At 39.4% G+C, this 11,509-nt stretch overlaps 1 protein-coding gene across 1 annotated transcript in view; it reads right to left on the reverse strand.

The window, feature by feature from the left end:
* map2k5 (mitogen-activated protein kinase kinase 5) overlaps window positions 1–11,509 on the reverse strand; it is a 57,817-nt gene that overhangs the window by 26,410 nt on the left and 19,898 nt on the right. Inside the window, exons 12-17 of the mRNA XM_014998652.2 lie at window positions 11,443–11,504; window positions 9,111–9,159; window positions 8,922–8,995; window positions 7,917–7,967; window positions 7,723–7,794; window positions 4,097–4,126 (exon numbers count right to left, since the gene is read on the reverse strand). Coding sequence (XP_014854138.1) covers window positions 4,097–4,126; window positions 7,723–7,794; window positions 7,917–7,967; window positions 8,922–8,995; window positions 9,111–9,159; window positions 11,443–11,504 — 338 coding nt within the window. The remainder of the gene's footprint in view (window positions 1–4,096; window positions 4,127–7,722; window positions 7,795–7,916; window positions 7,968–8,921; window positions 8,996–9,110; window positions 9,160–11,442; window positions 11,505–11,509) is intronic.

Consider the following 11,509-nt stretch of genomic DNA (forward strand, 5'->3'; position numbering starts at 1 on the left):
CTGCCACAGCCTGCAGGTGAACTGTCTAGAGTGCCATATGGAGTTAGGGGAAAATTAAGACCGAAATAAGGAAACTGTTGGACACGCGGGAGCATAAACAACTGACAGATATTCCAAATATTCTGTGCAATCCCTCAAAATCATTAGGTGAGGAAGGAACTACATAAGAATGACAAGATTACTGTAAATTAGGGAACCTCTAACCAAAACTAGAACAGCTCAAGATTAAGTTCGCAAACACAAACTCTCCATATATTGACTTGCAGATGTGTATGGGTTCTATTGCTGCATAGAAATATGAATTTTCTTCCCTTTCACAATGTCTCATTTTGAGAATGAACATTAGAAACAGCAATATCTACCGGAATCAGCCTCACTGATCATGGAAACACACCAACTAGGTTATAGATTAATTCTTAATTACTGTAGTTTTTGGACTTCAAGTCCCACTCATGTATAAGTTACAAGTATCTAGAAATTGTCAAACTTGATTTGGTGACATGTTGTGTTCAGCTGCTTTTCATCAAACTCACAGAAACTGTCAACTTTGGATTGGAAGTCTGCTGGGAGTTTTTGATGCACTGATGTCCATGCACTAAATCAGCGCGGCCAGTAATGGCTGATTTCTGTCGGTAAAGTGCGCAGCACAGCAGAGACACATGAGGTGTAAATCCAAGGTGATGGATAGGCAGTTGCATTGCACAAAGACGCAACACCAAGAAGAGAGAAGGGCTGTGTGAAAAGCAAAGTTTTTTTTTCTTCCAGTGAAGTAGCAGGTTCTGGAGACGCAACTGCACCATTCACAAGCCTTTTATGACTCAAATGAAACCATTTCTCAAGTGTCATGGTTTGGGCCTGCATGACTGCTGCTGGCTGTGGGGATCTACAGTTCACTGACGGAACCGTGAGTGCCAACATGGACTGTGATATACTTAAGCAGAGCATTATTTACAGTGCTCCAGTCCACTGAAGTATTCCAATGCGATGATGACCTCAAACACACTTCTAAGATAACCACTGCCTTGTCAAAGGTGCTGGCCTGGCCAAGCATGTCTCCAGATCTGAACCCTTTTGAGGATCTGTGAGGCATCCTCAAGCAGAAAATGATGTCCTGGAGGAGTGAAAGAGGATTCTAGTGGCAATCCGTGAAGATCTACTGAACTTCAAGATTAAGAGAGTTAAGGCAGAGCTTGAAAATAATGGTGGCCACACAAAATGATGACACTTTAAGCATGATTTGGACTTTCTGACTTAGGGGTGTACTCATTTTTGCTGCCAGCAGTTTAGACACAAATAGGTATGTGTGGGTCTTGTCCCATGAAAAGATATAATAAAATATTTACAAAAATATGTGACGTGTACTGACTTTTGTGACATGCTGTATTTTATATTTTAGCTTACCTAGCCAAGAGATAAAGGAGATGCACACCTCTCTATAATTGCAGATACCCTTGGTATAGATGTGACCAAAAAAAATGAAGAAATAAATGGCTTATAGAGAATTGGTGATCCCTTTATTCATTCCCTCACAGTTAAATTTTACCATATAATCCAAATAAATCCAACAACGTCCTTGGTATTCTGTCAAGACTGAATACCAGTCATGACTCTCTCTCTCTCTCTCTCTCTCTCTCTCTCTCTCTCTCTATATATATATATATATATATATATATATATATATATATTTTTTTTTTTTTATATAATATCCTTACAGTAAAGTCAAGGTCTCTTTACCTTATTGTAAAGAGAGATTGATTTTCACACAATACATCCTGAACATAAATCCGCTTCTTTAGATTCTTAGCAGGAGAGCAGCCAGCAGGTATCCTGAGGTGACCAGATTCAGATTGCTCAGGGACGGATTAGCAAGTTAAAGCCAACTTAAAGTACTAATTAAGACTTGATGGGATTGGGAAGTCACTTCTGTAGTCAGCAATTACATTTGAGGAGGATTTTAATTTACTGTAATGAGGAGGAGGGAACGGGCCCAGACAACAGCCTCATACACTGAAAGCTGTATCTAAACAACAAATATTTATCAGTATAAACAGGAACGGAAAATTCCTCGGATTATTAGTATGTCAGTGTCACTCAGGAACAATCTGCAGAACCTCCACCCAAAAACAATCAAAGGAATTTGTTGGGGGGGTAAATCAACCTAGATTAGAAATATCATGATCTCACAGTATTTACACACACATTTCAAACTATATTAATTGATAAAATCATCCCTTTAAAGAAACACAGAAAAGCAACAACTCGTCCTACTGCTGTTGGAATTACATAAAATATTGACCAGTGCTGTTGTTATATGTTAAACTGTAACATTCATGCTTAATTTGATTTTAACACAGACTCTAACAGGAAGTCTAGAAGAAAGCGTAGCCAGAAAATTGAAACAATAAGCTGTCAAACTTCATAGTATTATTCCCATGTTTTTGAGCAGAATATCAATTCATGTCCATCGGCTGTTTATAAAACACCTCAAGAAATACAAGCTGGTTATTAATTAGGCTATCTGCCGGGGTGAAGCCTGCTGTCGGCAGCTTAAATTCACTAGCTTGCTTTAAGTGTGTCCAGTCCAGTCATGAAAATTACCATCCATCACTCTTATTTAGTAGTTTTAAAATTGTGTTAACTAAATAAGAGTAGGGCTGTTGTAAACGAATATTTTAGTAATCGAGTAATCTATCGATTATTCTTACGATTAATCGAGTAATCGGATAAAAAAAAATTCTAAAATGAAATATTGGTAAATCTGGCATAATACCAGTGTTACTATCAAATATCAATATCAGTCCAATTTTTCATATTTGAGCATCCCTAACAGTTGCTTTTTTGTAGTTTAGAAAACTAACCTGTAACAATAATAGCTCACTTTCTAAGTTAACCAGAAGAAAAGTTATAGAAAAATCTGAAATTATATTGAATTTAATAACAAAGAGGCAGGCTCACAAATATGCTTATAAAAAATGTCTACAATCCAGCTTTTAGTTCATGTATTCATCTTCAGTGAGTTTAATAGATTAATTAAACTCACCTTGCCACCTAACCTGTCACGCTTTGGGTTTGAAAATACGGGAAATGCCGCCTGGAGTGGGAGGAGAAGGCGAATGAACGAACGTAAGATGGAGGGGAGGAAATAGACCAGCGGACTGACGAACCGTTAGACCGGGGGACGAACACGGGGGAAGCAATACGGGATATTTACGACACCTTCACTGGTCACACTCAGAAACTCATCTACCAGCCATGTACGATGCGCTCCGCCACCCGTTTCTTCTGACCGGGATATGAAATTTATTGTGCTGTTCGTCGGTAAAGCTACATTTACACGGTAAGCATCAGCTACTCAGCCGCCCGCCCTGTTCAGGCTATCCGCTCACCTCAGCGCTCTTCCCGCCGTTCGCTTTCAACCAGCAGCCCCGGAGGAGAAATGCTGCCGTACTCCAGGCATTCCCCCAGTCATTTTAAGGATGCTTATTGGTTCCCCAAAAAACGATAAAAAGTCGGGCATTATCATCAATCAATAAAATCCCCACGGGCCAATCTTGAAGATTGGACTTTATGCCGCTGAGACTTAGCTTTTGTCAACAACTCAGAGGTGGAAGTGAGAGCTCCGCGCAACGCAAATGAAGTCCCGGCCGGAACACGGTGCGCTAACTAATAAAACACAAATTAACGAAGCTTCGAGGCAGGTAAATTTTCCTCGAGGAATTTTAGTAATCGAGGTACTCGAATCATTCGAGGAATCGTTTCAGCCCTAAATAAGAGTGATGGATGGTGCTTTTCATGACTGGACTGGACACACGCCTTAATTTTTCTACCTTGTGAGGAAGACAAAAGTGCACAGCAACAGGTGGGGGAGGGGTTGTGTTGTAGCACTCTATGCCTATTGAGCCAGAGAAACCTCCAGTTATTGTGGAGCCATCAGTGGCCGCTCATTAAGACGTTACTGTATTAGAGAGAAGTTTTGAAACCATTGCTTTTAATCGTGCATAATGCCCAACTACATTTTAAGATACTGCTATTTATCTGTCAAGTACAGTTCATACTTATAAAATGCAATACAAACATAAAATTAAAAACGACTTACTTGAGGGTACGGGAACATGCCAAGAGCCAACTGTGAGAAGAAGAACAATAATTACTAATAAAAGAGATCTAAAAACACCAAAAAACAAATTACAAAAACACTTCATACAATTTCTATTTTCCTATGTGTGAAAAATCCCAACAGTGGAAAAAATGAATAACATCAAAATTATATAGCGCTTTATTAGGACACTCAAAAACACATTCATAACAACTGGGCTGAATGTTGTGGCAAACACTGGCTATAATCTTTACATGGGAGCGTATGCTCCGGTATGTAACTTAATTGTACACCATTAAGCTTTAGATTAAACTGTATATTTAAATTTTATGCGCTCAAACAGCATTGTATTCCCACTTCTTGTATTCAGAAATGGACAGAGTGAGAGAACGTGGGTGCTGAAGCAAATGTACTAGCGGAGACTTCCAGCCTTCAAAGTAAGCTTAGTGCCCACCTGCTGGTAATACTTCTCGGTCAAACAACGTCAGCTATTACTTAATAACCTCCATGCAATCTCCTCCAACCCCCTCCGCCCCCCTCACCGGAACAACATAGACTAGCTGTTCTCAACGTGGGCGGTACCGCCCCCCGGGGGGCGTTCAGAGGACGGCAGGGGGTGCTGGCGGAAATTTTTACAAAAGGGGGGCGGTGAGATTCCTTTGGGGGGCGTTTAGTCGAAGGTAAACTTTACACCTTATATGCACAACAATACCAGGTTAGACTTTGAGCAACTTGCTAAAACTGTATTGTGTAACATTAAAACATGCTTGGCTGCAGCGGTATCGATGGCAGCTCTTCTTCTATTCAGTGTTTGTAGCTTCTTGGCGGAGCTCCGTTCTCCTGATACTTGTAGCTTCACCACATCAGTTCAGCGTTACACCGGCTGATGACGTTGCTGTGATTCACTTTGTCTGGTATTTTTGTACATATGTTTTGCCAGTTCTGTGATCATGTCAAAGCAGCAACTTATATTAAAAAGTGTTTTATTTCCGTTTGAAGGCTGCCCGCTTCCATGGAAGGACAACAGAAAATCGCTCTTAATTACTAAAATCACGATACCCTCACTGTGTATCCCTCTGAAAAATGAACCCATTTAAATAAAGAAATCCCTCCACAATAGAGAGTGTTCATTTTATAGCGTTAACACCGGTGCTGTAAGTGGTCCAGTATGAAACGGGTGTGATAGAACAACGGTACAACAGCACTTTTAAATTTCAATAATCAGAATACCGAAATTGTTTCCGTTGTTTTAAAAGGTTTATGTCAGTCTGCCTTTTCCCCATCGATATGTTTCCTGACCGCCCTGCACCTTAGGGAGTAAAAAAAAAAAAAAAAAAAAAAAAAACTGACGCGCACATTGTGTAAAACTCTGAAACAGGAGAAGCGGGACATAAAACGGAGCGACGAACTAGATGTGAATTATGGCATAAAAACAGAGGATCTGACGCTAAACAGTAAAAAATCAACACATGATGTGAAACGCATGACGATTAGGCGGCGCAGCAGGTGATGAGTGAAGATTACTGATGGCCAATAAACGATAAAATAAATCTAGCAACAGAAAAGAACTAAAGTGGACATAGCAATAAACCAAGAGAGGATAATACTAATCAAAGAAAACTAAATGGGAATGAATGAAGAAGAAAATGCAAGAATAAACTAAAAAGCTAAAGTAAATACAGAGGAATAAACTGGTATGGCAAGACCTTTCGGGCAATACTTAATACAGAGGACTGTATGGCAAGAATAAACAGACACTATTTCCAGATAAAAGGTAAAATAATATTGTTGAAGTGCCATGGGTTTGTTGAGACCATATCTAGTACTGAGAATAAATATATCTTACAGATCATAACAGTAAAGAACTTATCACTTATTTATGTTTTTAATTAGATTTGATATATTTATTCCTTCAATATTATTTTTCATGTCAGTGTTATTGTCATGAGGCTAATGACTCCATGACACTTTCAATTTAACTCATTAGGATTTGATTAAGAACCAGATTTGTTCTTTGTAATTTCTGTCTAGTAAAACTATGAATCTATAACTCAATAGACAGGTCTATATGAAGATATAATCCATGTTTCTGGCTCATATTTGTACGGCATTAAAAGGACCTGGAACTTTGTTTTTCCACTGAAAGCTCTGGTTTGCACAATAAATGTCATGTGGGTGAAATTTTATGGATGATACTCTGATGTCCCATTCTCCTGAAGGCAGCACAGAGCTGCACCACCAGAAACCGACAGAAACACTGAAGAGAAGAAGAGCTATAATTATTGTAGTTACAGTTCTATCCATGTTTTAATGTTGCAGAGCTCAGACGTTTTGCAAATAGATCAAAGTAGCCTACAAATTCTTTGGTGGGGGGCGGTGAGGGACCTGAATAAGGGCTAGGTGGGTGCTGGCCCAAAAATGATTGAAAAACACTGACATAGACAGATAAAGAACAGGAGGACAACGCAGTCAATGCCTTGCATAATAAAACGTGTACTTGTACTATTTTAAGTGACACGTTGTTTGACACGTCGCCGCCTTTTGAACATTTTGACGAGGTGGGTGCTTTTCATCTGAAAGTGCTCCCAACATTTTCTTCTTTTTATCATAAATAGATGGAGAAGTGGCTTAAAGATTGACTCAAACTGAGTGAAACTGAAGGTCATTTCCTTTCATTTGCTTAATGCATTCATCGGTAGCAAGCAACGAAGAGATGGGTCATCTTCATCACACGGATTATGTGTTAATAATCTCAACAGGAGTGCATCATACTGAGCTCATCCATTTTGGTTAGAGTGACTGAATTAAACATTATTGACAAACAAAGGTGAGACAGGGGCATGAATCATTTGTTGCATGGCAGAGAGGCGACTGCAGACAGAAACGGATGGAAAATCAATAGTGCAAATGGGAAGACAGGAGAACGGGGAAGTCTAGTTGTTAAGCTGAAATGTTAGACAGCAGTGCGTCCCTCAAACATGATCAACAACGTGTAGAGTGATGGAAAAAAGATGACCGTGCACAGACACACACATAATAGTTGATATTACATTTCAGCTGTAGATGTATAAAGCTACAAGAGGTTCTTTGGGAATTTCTGGACATCAAAAGGAATAAGCCCAGATTTTACTCAAAGAAAAGGTTGGTATATCTACTGAAAATACGTTACAATATCTTGACTAGAGCAACCAGACTTAATCCCAGTGCAATGAGTGCAGCTATGCTATTCCACATAGAGGTACGGAGGCCAGCGTCCTGCATGAACTCCTCCAACGCAGGAAATTTCTAGAACACCAAACTACCGAGTCCCAAGAAACAAGACTATTGAAGCAAAACATTTGGTCCCGCTGACTAGTGAAATGAAATAACTTTATGTTAATATTACTATAATATTTTTTATGAATGTTTAATATGCAAATATGACATTGCAGAATCAGAATCAAATTTTCCATCTGATTCATATAAATTCCCATCATGTTCATAAAAGGTTTGAAAATTTCTGAGAACTCCCACCTTACTTTACATTTGATATTTTTCTCCTTGCTAATTTTTTCACATTCCTTTCTGTGTGAAATATAAAAGGAAAAGCTTGATGTCTAAAAAAATGTATAAATAAAATAGTATACCTCCATGAAAGAGATGCCCACACTCCAGACATCAGCATGGATCCCATACTGCTCTCCTGATATCCTTTCAGGCTGTCGAGATAAAACAAGTTAGCTTATTCTACAAACAAACCAAAAAAAAAATAATTATGTATGTATCGAAAATCAAAGTGCAAAATTTTACCTTCAGATACAATAAAAAGTAGAAAACTTACTGCCATGTATGCGTTGGTTCCCACATAGGTTTTTGCTATAGAATTTACCAGCTGCAGAAGGAAAGAAAAGACTCCTTCACATCAAGTAACTAAGCTTAAAATTATAATAGTTAAACACAAATAACACTAAAAGGTTTTACAATTTACAACGTCAGAAAGAGAACAGCAGCTATGGTTGATTTGCATTCCCTAAATCTACTGTCATGTAAGGGGGGGGGGTGCACTCAGACCTCAAACAAGAGACGATGGCATCAGAGTGTGTATGTCATCAGTGACACAACCCTGATAATGACTGTCTGCTCCCATATGGCTTTTTTTTTTTTCTTAACGTCCTACTGAATATGAGGCAAGGATGAAGGGTCTACATGCATAAAAGACAAGTAAACAAAAAAGAAAATAGAACAAAAAGAGGGGTGGGACACATGTGTTCACCTTTAGGAAGCCAAGGAAGTGAAGGTTATGAATGAAGGACCAATTTTCCAAAGAAGGGAAAACTGTTTGCGTGCCAGGATGCTGAAAGGGAAAACCGAGTCCACGGCTCTGGGTGTTTTGGGGACGGTGAAGGTCTGTCCCTGATGATTACATTACAAAACACACTTTGGCGCGTGCACGCGCGCGCACGCACGCACACACACACACACACACACACACACACACACGATGACAAGGCTATTGTCTGCTGCCTACGCTTTCCCCTCCAATCTACTGAATACATATCAATGCGGCTCAGCGTTGTGTGTGTGTCATAATTATAGCAAGTGATTTTTATTTTTTTTTTTCAGAGGACGCAGAACAATGGAAAGGGGGGCGCTAATGTGAGAAGATGACCCTGGGGATGGCTCTGATGTCTTGAGTGTAGAATGAATGCTGTGATTGACAAGCTGACCACGCGCACACACACACTATGAATGCACAGGGCTGCGGCGGCGCAGCTCCACTCTACAGCTTCCTCGCATTCCCATCCTGCATTCTTTCATTCGCTCCGGCACAAACAAATCAGAGTACCTGCGTGCTGACACCAAAGTCACACAGCTTGACTTGTCCTCGGGTGTTCACCAGCATATTGGAAGGCTTGACATCTGTGGAGACAAACTGCTTGATAAGAACTGCGACATCAGCACTCTGCCGCTTGTCTTTATCAACTCTGCCCTGTTTTTTCTTTTTTCTTTTTAATAACGCAGCAACCTTACTCACCTCTGTGAAGTATCTTCAGGCTCCACAAATATGTCAGGCCTTTTACAACCTGGGGACACGAGGTCGGGGAAAACGGAGAGATTATGACTTTAAACAGATAAAAATCTGAAACTCGGTTTCATTCCGCTCTTTATCGGTCAAATGAAGAAAAAAAAAAACTAACAGTAACACAATGCTAGACTCGTATCAGAGTAACAAAAAAGAAAAAAAAATGGCTGTTTATTTAGAAATCAGCTGTCAGAGTCGAAGCAGGTCAACACGCTGTTTACAGCTGCGCTCGCGGCCGATTATTTTCCTACGAATACATGAACTTGATCTCTGACTCATTTCTGTTAGTCCTTTAATGTCTCCAGGTGGTGCTAAAATATTTTGCTCTGAAAGCTGTGATTAACTCCTGTTTTCCGCAGCTGGTATTGTGATTCACTAGCCCTGCCGGTTGTTGAACAGTTTGAAGGACATTTACTGGTGTAACGTTGTGGCTCCTGCTCTCAGGTGGTGGAAAAGTAGGCCGGCTCTCTTACAGAACCAGTTAAGAGCCGGGTCTAGAACCAGCCCTGGTTATGACTTGAAACATCTTTGGTTGAACCAAACCAATCTGGTCGTCTCACAGTAAAAGATGAGCACCAGAGTTTTCAAACAGGTGGAGGTTTTTGTTAGAAAACACAACATTTAAACCCAACCACTCGTGTGTGTTAAAGTGCTTACATACAAATGCATTCATAATATCAACTAACCTTTGTAGAAATGTTAAATAAATAAAGCACAGAGGTCTGCTTTGATTGGAGAAACAACATAAATATGACAAGTTAGAATATTTCACACCATTTTTGTTTCAAAATAGAAAAAAACTATGGTTTGGGTTATCATTTAACACATATTAAATATGGAAGAAGCCGACATGTTGCACCTCATCTGCGTGTGGTTTATGGGAATAGATCACTTGTTTTATCGCAATGTGATATTATATAGATTTGTTTGGATGACGATACGATGTTTGCCCGTATCACAAAGCATGTCATGATAAGATTTCTATTCACTTAAATTCACAATTTATTTTTCATTTGCATCTACTTCGACTCCCACAACTGACTGATTTTCTTTCAAAGCTTTCACAGGCATCAGACATAAACATTTAAAAATGTAAAAATAAACATCTTAAAATTGAAGATATAGATACTTAACATTTTGCACCAATGTAAATTGATAATTAATAATGTAATATATATATATATTTTTTTTTGATGTATTGTTACACGTATTATTACTGCGGTTAATGCTACTTTGATACACATCATACAGAGTTTAGGCTTGAAAGACGTGGAAATATCAAAAACATCCTTTGAATTAGAATCGATTTTAAATCTCTCTCAGAGTGTAAACACTGTGAAATAATCTGAAGTTGTGGCTTAAGAAAACAGGGTTGGTTAAAATTACAAAGCTCTGCCTCCTCTCCCGTAGTGGAAGCGTTCACAACCGATGGCCACGTAAGACAGAAGACTCGGAGGAAAACCTCCCAGATTCACATCGTGCAAACTTGAAGCGGTGAATTGATTAAAAAAAGATTTGCACTGCTGTGGCAAAAGGGAAACTATGTTGGAAGTTAAGACTCTCAAATGCAATCATCATTTTATCTAAGCTTGGAAATTAGTCACACAATTAAACAACGAATAAAGGAACTAATGAAATATGCCTGGAAAAGATAACATGAATGTGAATCGAGTGAGAAAGAAAGGTTTTTAAAGATGCGTGGTTCGTGTAAACTGTCCCCACTACCTGACAGATCCTCTTTTGACAGCTAAATGGGTGTTTAACTATTATTCATTTTCAAATGTTTTTCCACCACTTTGCGGTGATTTCTTCATTTACACAATATGCAAGCCACTTCCAAAGCTTTTGTCATCCACCGCTGATATGCCACATAAAGAGATGAATGAAATTAACGAAACACAAAACTGTCTTGAAAGGTTGTGGTGCAAGAGCAACAACTGGCAACCTCCCCGGGTGCTTTTCTTTCAGTGATAATTAACAACTGTGGCAGTAGAAAGGAGGGAAAGCTGTGAAACAGAATTAGCACTGATTAAATAGCTGTCACTGTTTGATTACGGACAAAGTTAAAGGGGAAGCAACACAAAAGAGGAGCCGGAGCCGGAGGGAGGGTAATGAGTGTGGAAAAGAGCTGTGCATTAATCGGCTTCAAGGCCGTCTCCGTCAAAAAGCTGGCTTTAACAGGGACAAGAACATATGAGAGAAAAGGATCCGACACGCACACCACCCTTTCTCCAACTCTACTAAAAATAAATGCCTGATCTGACAATCAGGCTCAGAAACTTACTGCCACAGCGATCCTTCCCAGAACGTGCTCCGGTATTCTTTTATAGACGTCCAAAGATCCACCTGCA

Source organism: Poecilia mexicana, unplaced genomic scaffold (genome assembly GCF_051168715.1).
Source record: "Poecilia mexicana isolate PSO_F unplaced genomic scaffold, ASM5116871v1 scaffold_3, whole genome shotgun sequence".
NCBI classification, from domain to species: Eukaryota; Metazoa; Chordata; class Actinopteri; order Cyprinodontiformes; family Poeciliidae; genus Poecilia; species Poecilia mexicana.